Below are 18150 nucleotides of genomic sequence, written 5' to 3'. Positions count from 1 at the left end.
ATGCAGGAGGGCTGCTGCATTTAAGCTTCCAGGATCCATTAAACAGCTTCACTGAAACCTCAGCAGAATCCCTCTGAGAGTTTAAATAGCAGTAGACACATTAACAGAACTGATTTGCTCATCTTGACCCTCCAAGCTTCCTTCAAACACGCTATAGACTCACTCTATCGGTCAATGTCCAATGGGACTCCTGGGAAAGGCATTATAGCTAAAGCATTATTGCATCCACATACCGAAAGGCATCATTCATATTCGCCGCGAGTCTCCATATTAGCATATCACCAGTTCAGAACACCAATCAGCTGATGAGATGGAGACCCGCATGAACGGGTCAATGTTACATTAGCATTTAGGATAATGAAAGTAGTGTTCTTGAAAACAATGGCCACTATCTCCTCAGTTTGTGTTGCTGTTTTACTATTGTGATTTTTGAGCATGTGTATTTCTATTGCCTTATATTAGTGCTAAGCCGTGACTTCATTAATGTTGTATGGAAATTGCTAAATGAACACTAAGGGCTTTTAACATAAATTATTTACTAAGCTCGGATTAAATAAAGCATAACTTCTCTATTATCATACACATTATCAGAGTAATATCAGAGTAAGTAAAAATGCCTAGGTTACATTTAAAGCAGAAAGAAAACATCTGCTCCCATTAGGGCATTTATATATTATCAGGTCAAACATCAGATAAGCAAAGCAGATTTCTTAATCAAGAACATTCCGAAGAACATTTCTCGGAAGTTCTGCTGTAAAACAGCATTTTAGACGGATTTAATAGAGGTTGGCTCCTTTCCAGTGATGCTTTGCATGCAAAGACTCTGTTACAGGCAGTCACAACAGGCAGGGCAACATTCCTCTACCTCTTGGTATCTGTTGCGGTTTCTACATTTCTGCAATAGCTTCACAGCAGAGCTCAATTGCAACAAAGTGAAATTGCATTAAAATCTGACCCAATATCTTTTCCCTGTAACTATAGAATCAGATAAAGTTTGAGATAAGTGCAGGTGCTTTGCCGCAGATTTTCTTTTTCCGCCCTCACCGATGTGATCTGGCCAATCGTCAGCAAACCTTTTTCTCCTCTGTGTGCCCGTGCATGTTACTATGGCAACATTTCAAGGTTGGCGGCAACAAGGCGGACACTGGAAGGTCGATGAATATACTGGTGCCATTTGCATCACCTTGTGTGGAATCGCCCACATACTGAAGCACTTACCGTATGATGCAACATGTAGTCAGAGCTGCTGCACCTCAAATGCTTCATGACAGCCTCTCTGAAAAGTTTCAAGTCAGGTGTTGCTATGCTGTCAGCCTGAGTATCTTTATCAGAGAAAGACCTAGAAAAAGAGCGAGAGAGAAAAGAGAGTAAATCACATGTGAACGGCACTGTCTGCCAAAGAGAACACATAATTCTTTAATATGACAGTTGCTGTATATACACTTACCGACTAGTACCATGCGGCCTCTTCATAAAGTGAAGTAATATATTCCTGAGCGTCGAAAATGTTTTATTTATACTTCACAGAATGTTAAATAAAACGTAGTGTGGGGGAAAATGACAATATAATGTTTTACCTCACAATATTCACACAATACGGAATCAATCTAGAATGTGTCATACTGATAATTTAGGTTCAAAGCAGATGAAAGAAAATGAATGTACACATTTCTTAATAACTATGCTACACATTACACATAACAAATAAAAAACAACATTGAGATAGTGTGGCACAATCATAATATTCTGTTGCCAGATCCCTGCAGATTCTCACCCCACACAGTTACACAGATACACAAACTCATACACACTGTTTTCATCGGCTGTGCCGGTGGGAGTTTTGGTGGGAAGAGCCCGGTGGTTAAGGTTGTGTGTTTGGCAGGCGTAAGGGTGGGCAGGTGCGGTCTCAGTTGGAGGGGGAGAAACACAACACCATCTGGCACAGGGATACCCGTCCCGGTGGGAGGAGAGGGAATGATGGAGGGATGGAGGGCAGTGGAGGAGTATGACCATGGTAATTACGCTGCCTGAGATTAGAATGGACGAAAGAGGGAGGGAACACCCTGTTAGTGAGCGCAGGGAAGGATGGAGATATCCAACAACAAGATATCTGGTTATCAGCAGGGATCGAGATAATGCTAAACCACAAAAGAAAAATATCAAGGTCCGAGCTGCTTCATTTATCAGAAGTCTTTTAAAATGCCAGATTTTTTCATTTAGAATTGGAAGATTGGAGATGTTAATAAATACCTAGATTTCTAAATAAGCAAATGTTCTCTCTCATGGACTTTACAGAGCAAAGAAAAAAACTAAGACACTTTCAATGTATCTGAGCAAGATAATACAGTAAGAAAACCACATTCGCTGTGCTGGAATGCAAGCAGGTGCAGTGACTCGTGTGACAAGAATGTTGCATTTGTCGCCTCACGCGAACGGGCCCGCACCTGCCCGGACTTTTTTCTCACCGCGTCTTTGCTTCACGACGTGCCAGTGACAAGTCAAAACGGGTGGCGATGGGAAACCGCACGCCGACCGAAACGAAACTCGAAGATGACTAAAGCCACTCCTGTCTTATGTGTGTGTCTCCTTATAAGACTTTCAAAGGCATGACATAATTAAACAGACAACATTGTGAATGCAATTACAAGTGGTTTCAATAGCATGAGGTGTTCAGGTGAACTGCACTGAAGCCGATCTTGATTCATAAAGGGCTGCTGAGTGATTTACAGATATTTAACATGATAGCGGTATCGCCGGGCACGCGTTTTCACACGTGTCTCGTCGGCCTTGTCTAATTTCATTGGCTGTCAGTCACAGACCCCGTTTACAGCCTTCTCCAGGCATTTAGACCATTCTTGAAGTGTCTGAATGCGCGTTTGATTTTGCGCAAATGGAAGATCAAAGCGTATATCTGAAGGGTTCGACTGTGAAAAGTCTCCAGAGTTCAGTTTCACACTTCTAAAGTCATCAGAAGGGAAGCATGTCAAGAAAAAGGCTGCTGATTTGAAGGCAGCTATGCAACGAAAGCTGCAATTACAGAAAAGAGTGAGTTGCGTGCTGATCAAAAGGTCTTCTAACTCGTACAACCACAGGAAAAATCAATAGGACAACATGATTTATTGAGATGATTCAGATCACAGTCATTCTTGCACATATCAAAATAATGATTGAGAATTAAACTTGAGTGTGTATGTGTTTAAAGGATCACACACCGTCATGCATTCATCGTCTTTGATTGTTGTGTTATCATAAAACCTTCCAGTATTTTTAACACTTCAAAAATGCACAAAAGACATCTCACTATGAAGTCATCAAATATGTGCTTATTAAAGTCCCTCCCATTATGCTTAAAGGCCTGTATCTGCGTCACACAGCACTAAATCCAATCTCTCTCTCTTTTTCAGGTGTACTGCTTGACATACAGAAACACTTCGATGTTAATGACAGCGGAGCTGGCCTGTTGCAAACAGGTAAGTCTGGCATAATCCCATAATTAAGTGGTTTTGCAATCACGGCACATACACATACACAAACACACACAAAACCACTGACTAATCACTGACACGCGGTGGAAGAAAGAACTAAAAGCCACCGTACTCCCTGTAGCCGGAGTGACACGGCTAACAAAGAGAGAAAAAAGTCTGGTTCAGGTACTCCCCTCCACCCCCCTCATCCCCACAAAGCCGGTGTAATTGACTGTGCCTGATACACTTGTTTGGCTTCAACAAACCAGAGGACTGTCACAGTTGTTTGGGCTACAGGGAGATCAACCCTGCGTGCTGATCCTACCATTTCAACACCACCTGGAAGTGACACACATTTTCCTATACTTCTGTTTGAAAAAAGTTTCAACGTGGTTAAAAATTGTCCAGTAAAAGTCCAGGTACAGGAAAGCCATTTTTTTTGTCTGGTAACAGGAAAGGGGAATGGTGCTGCATCACATGGGCGTCATAAAAAAGCTGACTTTTAATGGGAGGAAAAGACTACTTTATTCTGACGCACTGAGCTTTGTTAATTCAGTGACGCTTACATCTTTATTGGTTTTGATTTGCACATTTATAATGGTTAAAATAAAAAGCTAATAATGGCACGCTAGTTATATGCAACGGACGGTGATGTGTAACATGTGCCGAGGCATTATGACATCACTAAATGTTATTTGTGGTTGGTGATGAATCAGTGGATGTATACAGACAGAGGGGGATGAATGAGAGGGTTCAGTGTTAAAACGGTAGGCTGGCGCACGGTTTATAATGTCGGGTCAGTCGGGGTATTTGGAAGCTGTTGGGTTGGGCTTCCTGAACTGGGCTGGGTCCACGTTAAATAGTTTTTGTAAAGGGGAGTCACTGTGTGGAGGTCTTACAGGAGCGCTTAGTGACCCTCTGTGATTTAAACGCTGGCACACATAAACCATACCTGTCTGTGAGTTCACACACATATCAAAGCACATAGCATGCGTATGGGATTGCATGAACACACACACACAGTCTGTTATACACAGAAAATATACAACAAGCACACATGCTCAAACACACACACACACACACATACACACAACACAGAGCCTCATTGAGCTGTTGTATCTGGGATTGGGATTCAGTGCTGTGTTTATCTTTTGCCCCCATTCATTTGGTTTGAAAATATTAAAATAGCTGGCCTGTGGAGCGCTGTAAAAACATGTCCACGTAAATCACACTTTCAGCGCTTAAGAGGGGAATATATTAAAAGGGTCAAAAACACCTTCTCTATGCTTTTTTAGTCTAGAGGTGACATCAAGCTTTATTTAAATCCATGATATTATGTTATTAACGGTAGAGATGAGCAAGCGGTACATTGGAAAGAATAACAGAGGGAGAGAGACTTTCTTAGCTGTTTTTGCTGAGCCGAGCCATTTAAACTTCAGCATATATACTGCCACGCTGTGTTGAAAATTCTTCAGTAATTGGGAGCAAATAACCATTTAAAACCTATGAGAATAATAATAATAAAAAGTTGGGAACTTTCTATAGGATAATACTCAGATTCTGATGATTCTTTCAAAAAATGATTCTTTGTTTTTAAGACTGGTTGCCAGCTACCACAGGAGATGCATTATGTGTGCAGGTTAATCGTGTCTACATGGCAACCCTCAAGCCATCCTAACTCCCATCCTAACCTACGCCTTGGCAGCGGTGAATTTGCTTTGCTGAGAGTTTCTGCCGCATGAGGGTTAGCATCCAGCATTACCGGTGTAGTTAGTGGCCACATCCTAAACCACTAAGCGCCACCTAGAGAAATATGAGCTGGGTAAAGTCCCGTTGTTCAGCTCTGGATGTTTACAGAGGGCAGAAAGTGCCTGTGCTGGCTTTGTTTGGCCTACGGTCCCGGTCTGACCCCAGTCTTCACACAATACGACGACATTTCAGATGCTCTGACTGATGACTATAAACCTTGTGTGAAAATTCATGCAAGGATGGCATGGGATCTGTGTCCTATTGCGAAATACTGTACTTTGATTTGTGTGGGTGGGGTCACTCATTAATATTACAAATGAACACACGTCATGTTTTTTTTTTAAAGGGCCATGAAATGATGCATTTGTATTTTTGTACATAGTGTATTAGCTACGCCTCAACAGTCAGAAAACTGTCCAGCAGTTTCAAGTGGTCTTTAACATTTCCATCCTTGCTTCTCTTTCTTTTCATCCACTGTAAACCAAAGACTCTCCCTCTTTGTCCCCTTCTCTGACTGTTGGTGCTTGGCTACCACACACTACACATCTCTCTCTCACACACACCCAAATCCACACACATCTGTGGGTTTGTCTCTGGTGAGTTAGCCTTCCAAAATTCTACAGACTGTGGCAGGATGTCTGTCTTGAGAACATGCCATGAAGAAATGTTGAGATTAACGTTTTGAGGAATTTTTTGTGGAATAGCTGACTGAGGTAATCTACCATAAAACATGAAAACAGAGACAGGTTGAGGGAGAAAGCTTAATGTAATGTAATTCAACTATGTATGGCTTTTTGTGCGTCATGATGATGTGCTATTCTCATAACAAAAGGCTGTAAATATACAGTAAAATCACTGAATGATGGCCTGTGGTGAGTCTGGAGTATCAGGTACCAAAGAGATGATGTCATACTGCAAACAAAGAGACAGTCAGGCGTTACCTCAGCGGTGTGATTCAGGCCCCTTGTGTCATTGATTTACCAAAACATGCATATGTTAAAACAAAGGGGATGAGAGATCCTGTTCCTAACATATTCCTGGAATATGTAACGTGAATTGTGAAATATTTAATGTGAATTGGCCTAAAAATTTATTTGGACACTTGAATTGCACCCAAAAAAATATATGTCATTTTTATTTTTGCATTAATTTGCTTCTGCAAACACATTTTCTCCAAACGTATGTCACTTTCTGAGGCAATTTTGTGTTCAATCAAAGTTAATAACAAAATTACATATAATCATTAGAAAAAAATCTATGGTTTTATCCCTAAACATCCCTCCAATATCTTTTTATTAAATGTTTAGATTGAATATTGATATGTTTTATATATGGTCACCTTTATTTTATTAACAAAAAATATTCATATGTTGTTATATATTGCATAAACAGAACTGATACATTCAAATGCAATGTATGTAACTAATGCAACACAACATGTCTGTTCCATCATTTTTCTTTTCTTTTTTTGAGTGATGGCCAGTGTTATCGTCCAGACAAATGTATGTCTATACTTGAGAATGACACACAGACAGCTCTCATGTAATCTTATCTGGACAATATTGACTTTACAATGGCTTTAGCAATGTGCTTTTGTCTGTGGGTCTTACACCTGTCAATCAAAAAATCAGAATGTTAACCTGTCACAAGATGCCCTTTTCCCACGATGTATTTCTTTGCAATGGCTAAGTTTTATCCCAACCTCAAGTAGGAAAAAGCAATTAATGACAGGTTTGAAATTAAACATTTTCAAGCCACATAACCTTCTTGCTGTTCTGGATAGCTGTGAGATGTGAAAGAGGATAATAAAAATGAAACAAATAAGGATAGAAAGAGTACAGAGAAGTGTGTTAACTTGGCTGTTATTACTGTCCCGAGGGCTCCTTGTGTTCTTTTGTTTGGTAGCTGACATCATCATTTGGGGGTTGGGTGTGGGGAATCTGCTTGGCCTCTCTGCGTCTATTAGAGAAATATTTGCTGAAGATGGATGGGGATGAGTTTTAGGCAGGTGAATGTTAAAACGTCCTGTGGCCCGCAGGGAAGTTTAGTATCGAAGCAGGGGGTGGTCTGCAGGCTGGGGTTCAACACTACTGAAAAACATGGACTGGTGTTTTCATGTCAGGAAGTTCTGGAAATGGTTTGAAAAGCAGGAATAATATTGTCTGGAAAAATGTGAGGGGTTGCCAAGCCTTGTCATACAGTTTATATGGTGTTCCGTGTAGTCACTTCAACAAGCTGTTTATAACAAATAGATATAATAACATTAAAAGAAAAATACAGTTCATACATTTACATCTCAGACCACGCCTCATCTCTAATTAGACATTCTGTTACTTCAAAGATCAAGAGGTCAGTGCCCTCTAGTCAAAGATGGCAGCTCTTGTCTGCATGTAAGGTTTACGTCTGGAGCCACTGCCGGCCGTCCCATCTGTCGCTTCGGTAGCAAGTGCGGCTTGCTACCCCGACACAACTCCGCTGTGTCCATGTCTCCGTCTAGCCTCTTAGTCTGGAGCATGTGGCCTATATAGCAGCCGTCTGTGGCCAGTCAGGACTGTAGCCCAGGTGCATGACTATATCCACCCAGACAAAGAATGTGCTATATTCAGGAGTTTGAACAGGGAAGAAATTTCTAAGTGTGAGGATATTGGCTTTCATAGCCACGAGCCACCGAAAGCCGTTATTTAAACAGCGAGTTGTCTTACCACACGTTCGCACAGGCTTCCTATTCTACTGTCCTTCCACTGTATGTTTATACAGGCACAATTGTTCCCTTCTCAGATTTCGTTTTAATGGTGGATCGTACGGGTTCCGATGTCTTTGCCCTGGATGGAAGTGAGCTACTGTATCTGTGTATGATCAGCTGTTCACACTTAGAGCACAACTGTACCCCAAATACCCCCCCCCTCTCTCTCCATCTTTCCAGTATGATTAAGTGTCTGACAGAACACATTGCTTTGTGTCTGTTTCTGCTGCAAAGTCAAATTGATAGACATCTAGTAAAAAATAAAAGAATAAATAGATTCCACAGCAGGACAGACACAGCATGAGACGTGCCCGAGAGAGAGATACAGAGATTATGCAATAGAGATACATGGAACTGGGGAGGTGTAGATTGAAGAAGAGGAGGAAAGAATGGCACCTGCTTGTCAGTCAGAATGGCAGTGGCGTACACATGTCAATGCAAAAAGGCGAGAAAGAAAACAAAACCAATTTCTCTGAGGGTAGGGAACAATCACACCAAATCCACATCTCTGCATATGCTATGAAAAGATATGCTTCAGATAGACATGTTTGGTGAATATCGTGGAGAAATATGTGGGTCAGTTATCACCCCACGATCGTAAGACAAAATATTCGATTATAGTCCAAAAATCGTAATGGTCCTTTTTTGGACACAAATAAAACATGATAGAGAGATAGTGGGAGTTTTTAGGCCATGTCTCACAACCCCACCCTGATGCACAGCACTCTCTGAGCGTACTACCAGTACATTTCTATTAAAAAACCTGCAGCCAATCAAAACAAGCTTTTGTTTAAAGTCTTAGACATTGTCCATCTAAAAATGGAACACGGGAAAAGTCCTTTACCCATTAAAAACAGACCAGACGTTGCACGAAACCCAAAGTCCCCTCTTTAGTCTTTTCTTGCCTTAGAAAGACATCAACAAATCAATAGAAGCCGAGGATCTATTTTCTGTCTCCTGTGGACAGATCCACCCATCCACACACAATATAGCTCTGTTTTAAGGTCAGACAGTTTATAGCTCTCATAGAGGGGGAACATGGGCGTGTGACCCTTTAATATATCACATGTGATGTATACAAAAGGGTTGTGAGTAAATTTGTCACATCGGTAAATTTGTTCAAACAGATTTGGTAAAGACCTTAATGTAAACACACACACGCATTTACACGCTCTGTCATTTGAACGATGGCCTATCATTAGATGTACAGCTCTGGGCTGGAGAGGAAAACTCCACACCCACTTTAAAAAACTCCAGCTATCACGCAGAGCGCAACCGGCCGTGAGCAAGCAAATTACAGGATATTATCTTTTCTCGTCTCAATTCTGGTTTCTAACCAAGGCGAATAATGTAAAAATACAGTCCAAGTTACAGTTAAATATTTCCCATAAATGCCCGGTTTAAATATATATTTAGTCAGCGCTTAATGTTTGCTATGAAGGAAATTATGAAAACGCAAAACGTGCATTTTCATATGGATTTAATTTAAGGAATCTAATAAAGGTTGTGGTGGTGTTCGTCTATTTTTAGAAGCATTCAAAGTTACAGCTTTAGTTCAAAAGAAACCCTCTTGAGAAGACCACCATAGCTCTTTGAATGCCCATGTAATGAAGTTTTTGACTAGCGCAACAAACTAGTTGACAAACGTGACATGCTATCATTGCCGGTCAACCTGGCTCGGTATAAAAATCAACAGCATTTTGGTCCAAGGTTTTTTTTTACCACCAAAGTGTTGTGTTCTTCTTCCTTTTCATGAGGGCCGTTTTTCTCCTCCTCATATCTGAGTGCAGCTAAAAGCTAATAGTGAGAACTGAGATAAAGCGAAGAAAAGCAAAATGAACCAAGAGAATTAACGACCACTTCCAAAAGCAAACCATAAAATCACCCCAGAACCCTGGCAGCACCGACACCTGTCAATGCTACATTTTGGTTAGCTCCATACAGCGCGGCTAAATTCTGAGAATCGCTCATATATAACAAGACAAAAAACAGACACACAGTCCAATACTCGGTATTAATAAACCATTAACTATGACTTTTGCCTCAGTAAACTACAATTTTTTTGCTTATCAATAGTTAGTAAGGTAGTTGTTTAGGATAAGGGGAGTAGAATATGGTCATGTTGAATATGTGCTTTATAAGTACTAATAAACAGTCAACATGCTAGAAATAGGCATCAAATAAGCAACTTGTTAATAGTGAGAATTGGTTCCTATACTAAAGTGTTCCCAAAAAACATATGCGTTCCCACACACATATCATACTTACCCTCTTGGGCAAGCCAAGACGGCTGAAGCCTAAAATAGTTTGTTGTGAAACGGCTCTCAATGAAGTAATTGAAAGGAATGCCGGTGATGTTCACCGCACAGGCAATCCTGTGTGTTTGTGTTGCGGTGAGAACTTCAGTTGAGGGGGAATGTGTGAGATTGAAAGGTTAGGTGAGAAAAATGTTGAAGGTGGAGTCTTGCTCTGTGCGGATACAGAGATTCATTCGTCAAAAGTATGACAGCGGCCTCTGTTAAACATTTTATTAAGAATGTACCTCAGGACCGGTTTCTGTCAGAATCCAATCAGGAACTATATGGTTTTACTTCAAAATGTTAAGGTACATTTTCTCTGTAATGATTCCACACCTAGAAGAGAATGTATAACACCTCCCTCACACATTTACTGTAAAGAGGAGAATTCCTGAAGAATCGTATGTGAAAAGAAATATGATTCATTCATTCATTCATTGTCTGTTCATGGGCTTCACAATTAATCACAAGTCACAATTTATTAGCATGACGCATTTAACAATACGCATTGTTCTATTGTGACAAATAATATTGTCATACATACTTTTTATGCACATCATTCTAGGATACTGTTTACATGTATTCTGCTTTTATGTCTGCATTTTCTTATGTTACTATGGAGACGGGAAACATTTCCTGTGTATTCCTTTGAATCAACACTCCTTATATTCTATAGAGGACCAGTGTAGTGTGCAATGGCTGGAATACACACAAGACTTTTAAAATCAGATCTTTTTAAAACTAGACATCATACACTTGCAGACCTTTTGAAAGTTTCATATAGAAACACACTAACTGATCTAATCTGCAGACTGGCACAGACTTTCTGCAACAAGTCCAGACTGAAAATCTGGGAAAATCTGATCAAAAGTCTTGTAGTGTATTTTAGCCTTAAGTAGCACACTAAATAATATCTGTCATTGGTTTAGTGTTAGCTTGCTAGCATCCAATTTTAGCTCCCAAGTGGCGTTTTTGCTCATTTTTAATCTGCCATTCTTAATTTATTAAAACAACCTGGGATAAGACGGCCTCATTTACCAGCACAAAACCACATAACTGTTTCCCGTTCACCCTCCTACAACCCCCCCCAACAACCATACACACCACGAAAAAACAAGGGAGAAAAATAAGATTTGAAAAACACATTAAGCAACATAATCCACATGAAAGTGTCTATTCATATAAAGAAAACAACATGACCACAATTGTTCCTCTTGTTCCATATGTTTTATGAACATTAAGGTGAATTTGTGGCCTTTGAACATCTGATATATGATATGAATCTGATATATACAAAAATTGTTGCCACACTGGCCCCATAATGATATAACTGCCGCAGCTGTTTGAAATGAACCCATTCAGTCATGTTTAAAGGATGTCCATATCAAAGCCTGCTTTGGTCAAGCACATTTACAATAGGATAGGGGGGTATGGAAAAATCTTTATGGAGCTTTCTTTCAACAGGACGTGGGGGTGGGTTATTCGTGGACGTTTTGCCCCTGAGTGTACGGCAAAGGATTGTCATCGACTATTAAGTTTTCTGTTTTGAGCAGAACGGAGTAATAGTCACTTAAAAGCTTTCCGTCTTAGCAGCTGTGACACATCCATTTTCCTTTTTCCGTTTGCTGCTAGCGCTAAAACACTGATAGGAGTATTTGAGAAGTCATTGTGCATGTGTCTTTCCAGTGGCTAAATAGCTACGGACTTCAGCTGGAAGTAATGACAGAATGTATGATATGCCTGACAGAAATCCCCCCGTCTTTGAGCTTATTGCCTTGATGCTATGTTTCAAATACATTTTATGTTTTGTTAAAAATATTTTAAAAAAGAATATATGAATAAATGTCATTCTGTTGTTCCTGAAAGTAGCCAAGCTTTGAATCTCATTGTTCCCTAATTCCCCTATACTTTCATCTGTTTATTTTGGCTTTCCCCCTCTTTTTTGGTCAGGAAACTAAACATCCCCTTTCTATTGAGGCCATTATAGATTGTAAACACACATTGATGAGAAAGGCGCATGCATTCAAACATGCACACAGAAAAATACATAGAAGCGTCAGAGATTTTCCTGTTTAGTGTCATTTCCTCAGCATCTGTTGCTCTGCACCTGCGACGTCCATTGACTGTCATTTGTTAGAACACGCGGAGGCATGAATGGATCTGACGTGCACAATCTACTGTGTCTGTTCTGGGGTTTTATAGCAAACAGAGTTCTGTAAATAATACAGTCCTTATATTTCTCATTACAGTAAGCATAAATGTTTAAGACATAAAATGTATCAATCTTGTTTCCTGGTGTTGATGTGACAGGTTAATAAAATTAAATGGTGAATGTACCACACCTTTCTATCAAACCGCATTTTCCTGAATGCGTGTGACATATTGAAAACATCTGACTTAAGAGTGGCCAACCTTTTTCTTAAGAAATGCAGTGTATGCATATTTTTATTTCTATTGCTACGGAAATTACATTCAGATGTGTTACTCTTAACCCATGAGAACTCTACTTCAATTGGAGATCACAACCCACTCCTTGTCTTTATTTTTAAGAATTACGTCGTAAAGCTGCAGTCCGTAACTTTTTTGTGTTAAAAAACAGTTACCGAGCAAATACATGAAAATCTGTATTCCCAACGGTAAGTTTATAATAATGAGCCTATCTTTAAGTCAAGCTATCAGGTACGTCATTTGACTTCAACCCATGTAAAAATATGTACCATGCAAAGGTGTTTCAAACAGAGATGACAATATAGAGGCAAAAGTTACAGATTGCAGCATTACCATCTAAGGACTTGTTTTCATTTCAAACACATTACATTGATGTTCACACGATCATTCCGTGGTGTCGGTTAACACTTCAGCAATTCCATCAATTCAAAAGAACGAAACAGAAAACATGGCGGTGTTTCTTGCCAGGTACAACGACCTTTCAAGGAACAGCATAATTTCTGCACTTGTCATCATCCTGCAAATATTCCATTCATTTAGGTTGAAATCTGAATGGGAGGTAAAAATGCAGTGACATTCCAAGAGTATTAAACTCTTATTTACTGGAGCTTTGTCTGATCGGTTATTGGGCGCGTCTTTTCATTTGGTATGTGTATTTTAATCCCTTAATTCTGTCTGAAGACAAATGTTATGCACCTTTACATAAAATCTAGATGTACTGTGTATTATAAAAAACTCGACCAACAACATCATTGAATACCTGTGTAAAGGAGTGGTCACACTAGACTTAACGCTCCATTTACACCCATTAATATGCATGCCAATGTCTTAAATTTAGAATAGGGTTGCAAATTTGTAACACAATTTATGACAGCTAGATAATCTACACACTACAGTGTATAGACTGATCTCATTTTGTCTCCGTCGGACAAACCTTGTTTCACCAAAAATTGACTCTTTATAGGAAATGAAAAAACACAGCATTTTTTCAATAATTAAACACTGTGTTGGCAAAGTTATTTTAATTTGTGATTGTTGGATTATTAAAAACAGAAGCGTACTAGCATGAATTCATACTTAAAAATGTTGTATGCTTGATGCCTAGTAACCAGACTTACTGTAACATTCTTTAATCATCTTTAAGATTATTCTCACTCCTCTGTTTTAATTGCTTTAACTTTAGATTCCAAACAGATGACATGGTTTATCTATTTAACTATTCTGAAAGTTTATCTATTATATCACAATAACATATTTGCAGATCATAAATCCAATGATTAGCGGAGATAACTTGAAGGATTTAAGGGACCGTAACCTAGTTAAGACACCAAAACAAATGCTCATATACAGACATGCTAATTAAGCTGACGTGAAAAAGATTAAGTGCATTTTACATTGATACAAAAAGGCACAAAAGCTTTTACTGAAACCAAAGTACATACTTACACAAAAGTACAAGGTAACACTTGTAAAGGTCAAGAACATTACTGACATATTTGTCTTTATCTTTCCGTTTCTCTCTCTTACTACATACTGCATACTAACTCTCAGAGCAAAATATCTGAAGTTTAACACATATATAATCTTAATTATTGAATATTCTTTAGAAAGTTTCATATACAAAAACCTAGCTATATAGAATTATGTTATTATTATTATCCTTATAATAATCTCCTCAACAACACCGTGACAAACAGTAATAAATACTTTGGCTACACTTTCGGTTTTATTTTTAGAGATAGCTCACCCAAAACGAAGATTTTGTCATCATTTACTCACCCTCAGGTCGTTCCAAACCTGTATACATTTCTTTGTTCTGCTAAATACAAAGGAAGACATTTGTAAGAATCTCAGTAACCAAATAGACCACATCCCCCATTGACTCCCATAGTATTTAATTTCCCCACTATGGCAATCTGTTCGGTTACTCACATTCTTAAAAATATCGTCCTTTGTGTTTAGCAGAACAAAAAAATGTACACAGGTTTGGAACAATCTGAGGGTGACTAAAAGATGATACAATTTTCATCTTTGGGTGAACTTTCCCTTTCACAACACAAACAGCGATAAAACTACAGAGATAAATGAATAAGATAAGATGTTTGTAGACAGGCATGTCAAATTTGTCATACCTCTCCAACATTACATGGCAATCATAGCAAATTCATCTATTGGCTTTTAACCTAAAAGGTCTATTTAGCTGCATCTAGTGGTGAGGTTGCGAATTGCAACAAATGGCTGACTCCACCGCTCCCTTTCGAAGCACTACAGAGGCTGACACAGAACAAATATATCGTCACGTTTTTACCTCCTTAGGTTTTGTGGTAGAGCAACACAATGGCAAATGTTGTATTTATGTAAGTCACCAACGTTTAATCAACACTTGTTCCTGACACGTTCACACTAATCAGAACATCTCCACCAAACTCTGCTCTTATCCTTTGCTTTCTGTTTGAATAGCAGTGTAGGGGATTCAATGAGGAACAGTATATTTAAACACTATTCTTCACCAAATTTGTAAGAATTATCAGCTATGATCACAATTATATTCGATATATTCTCCACCACCCTTTGTAAGGGAAACAAATATCAGCCCGAATTGGGATAATTTCAATTGATTATGATCACTACAAATCTAATAATTCTTGTAGTTATACACACATTCATGAATAGTTTGGATTGATGTTTAAAACAGACATAACAACAAGAACATCAATTCATGGAAAGGTTATAAATGAATATATGGACATTTCCATATAAATGTATTAAGGATTGTATGTCTGTCCCGAAAGTGAGTAAAGAACTCTTATCTTGATGGTTTGGTGTGGGTTGCTATGGTCACCAGAGATCTGGACCTGTGCCTAGGTGTTAGTTGCAGATTGGGGATACCCCTGTTGGGTAGCTGGTTGGGTGAGGGGTGTTGTTGTTATATTTAAGAAATATAACTAGTTATTGCGTGTCTGATCGGTCCCAGGCACTAAAGCAGCAATTTGAATGCTAGAGGCTTCAGAAAGTTTGATAGAATATCAAACTTTTTAATGTTGATGGCCTTCAAAAATCTTTTATGCATAATTAATGACGTCAGAGTTGCTTTAACTGCCTTCCCATGTTAATGCCTTTTTGTCCTTGCCCTCTCTTCAACCTGCTTAGCTGCGCTAGTCACAATCTTTCTGTACCCACACAACCATTCACCTGCCACCTGAACTTTTTATTGGAGAATTGAAGTCACACTGAAGTGAATTATTCTAGCACAGGTGAAGGCTTCATGGCCGAGCGTGTTTCTCCTTGACAGCAGGACAAAGCCATGTTCATTTGTTAAGACTGAGTCACAAACTAGATAGATGCCCACAGGTATGGCCTCATGTTGTCATAGTAACGCGTTTCAAATAAAGCTTTGGTAGTTGATCAAAGAAGGGCATCTGCTTGGAGTCTGCCTACACAACCACGTGAAAACACAAAACGCCTCTCACACTATATCTTAGACAAGATTTAACCTCGCCTGCTACATGAAGACCCTAAAATAAAAGCTGCTCAATAGTGATGTCAAACAAAGTCAAGGTACAGGAGGCACTGTCCCTAACAATTCTATGTATCTAATTGGTTTGATCTCCTCTTTGCTCACAATTATGTAATTTCTCTACGGCTACTCCTACACTTATGAAATGGCTCACTCCTACTTATCTCAATGTGATTGAAGGCTGACTCACTTAAATTAAGGCGTTATATGAACCCTAAGTATAAAATATATCCAAGCTAATAAATACAGCATCATGTAAGTCTTCAGCTTAGTCATCCACAGCTTGCCCACAACCCACATCTGCCTATTAAATCGCACTTACCCTCACCGCCGCAAAGCACCGGTGAGGGTAAGTGCGATTTAATCTTCAGATTAAGGGAAAACTAGCCCTTTAATTCAGCTAATAGATGGCCTTCCTATTAGCTGAATTAAAGGGCTAGTTTTCCCTTAATCTGAAGATTCAGTTATTTATTCACCCTTGTGTTATTCAAAACCTATAATATGAGAAATGTTTTGTGTCCAAACTCTAGAAATCAATGGGGTTCATTGTTGTTTGGTTGCAAATGCTCTTCAAAACATCTTCTGTGTTCTTCATAAGAAAGTAAAGCCCTATTCGGCGGGATTAGTTTTACATGGGGAGATGGGGTTAAATAATTTTAGAACAGGACATCTCTAATATTAATGGCCAATTCGCACAGAATTAAAAATCAAAGGAAAACAACTAGTGGTGGGAGGGGTAACTCGATCTACGCACCGCCGCCATCCTATGTCGTCATGTGCGTATGACGTTGCTTTATATATCACATGTGCAAACACATCTCTTAAATATATATATATAAGTCAAGCAGCTGGTTGTGAGAATGAACCCCAATGCTGTACATTACCCCGTTTATTACACAGCTACTTACCTCATAAGCAAGTTATTAAATATTAATTTGAAACATTTTATTACCTCATTTGAAACAAATGCAAACCTTCCACGAGGAAAACCTGTAGTAAAAAAACAGAGGTAATATATATACTGTATATATGTCCGGCTAAATGATTCGGCAACCTACCTAAAGCTAAAAAAAGTTTTGTGAAACCGGAAGTTGCGATCGTTTTTTCTTCCGTATTCGGACACATTTCTGTGTGGAAAGGAAAAAAATTAGTGGCCGTGGCTTCGGATTTTTCCATGCGAATTGATTGAATGTGTATAAACAGCCATTGCATTTTTAAGTGAAACTGGCTGCAGACTGACAGTTGAAGAGGAGGATTTAACCGATGCGCCGGCCAAGCAGTCTAGTTTACGTCATTTGAGATGGATTGTAATTTTAGGGCGGAAATGCATTTTCAGATTTTAATTGAAGATTGTGAAGGCACATGAATTTAAAAAAGAGAACGACCCACACCGATAAGCTGCAATATTTCATGAAAAAATAAGTATTGTCATTTTTTATTTCACTGGGACTTTAAACACGAAAAGACTTAACACATTTACGTGCATATTTACAGCTTGTCTATTCGTACTGAATTAGTATTACCTTAAGTTTTTCTTTACAGACCTTTTTACAGAAGGTAAAAGTTGCTATAATATTTCCCGACATTGTCTGTTACAATTCCTGAGATGGCACATTCTGACAGGACTAAAATTACAGAGAAGCTCTGGTAATAATCACTTTACTGTTTATGTGAACTATCCCTGTAAATTTGACACGGTTGAAATTATTATAATCTGGTGTAAAATAGCTCATTGAGTCTAAATTTAAATTCTGTAATCATTTGCTCACTCTCTTGTCATTTCAAACCTGTACGATGTTCCTTTTTCTGCAAAACATAAAAGATGATATTTTTAAGAATGTTGGCAACCGAACAACAGCGGTGCCCATTGACTTGTTTTTGTGGCCTTGTTCTGGTACCAACATTCTTCAAAATATCTTCCTTTGTATTCTG

The 18150-nt window shown here is 38.9% G+C and overlaps 1 protein-coding gene across 1 annotated transcript in view; it reads left to right on the top strand.

Annotated features, from left to right (window-relative positions):
- Window positions 1-18150, top strand: part of spns2 (SPNS lysolipid transporter 2, sphingosine-1-phosphate) — a 62564-nt gene that overhangs the window by 13313 nt on the left and 31101 nt on the right. Inside the window, exon 2 of the mRNA XM_056745820.1 lies at window positions 3405-3470. Within this exon, the coding sequence (XP_056601798.1) occupies window positions 3405-3470 (66 nt within the window). The remainder of the gene's footprint in view (window positions 1-3404; window positions 3471-18150) is intronic.

The sequence above is a fragment of the Triplophysa dalaica genome, chromosome 4 (assembly GCF_015846415.1).
Source record: "Triplophysa dalaica isolate WHDGS20190420 chromosome 4, ASM1584641v1, whole genome shotgun sequence".
NCBI lineage: Eukaryota > Metazoa > Chordata > Actinopteri > Cypriniformes > Nemacheilidae > Triplophysa > Triplophysa dalaica.
Note: the sequence above shows the minus strand (reverse complement) of the source record. Positions and strands in the feature narration are given on the sequence as shown.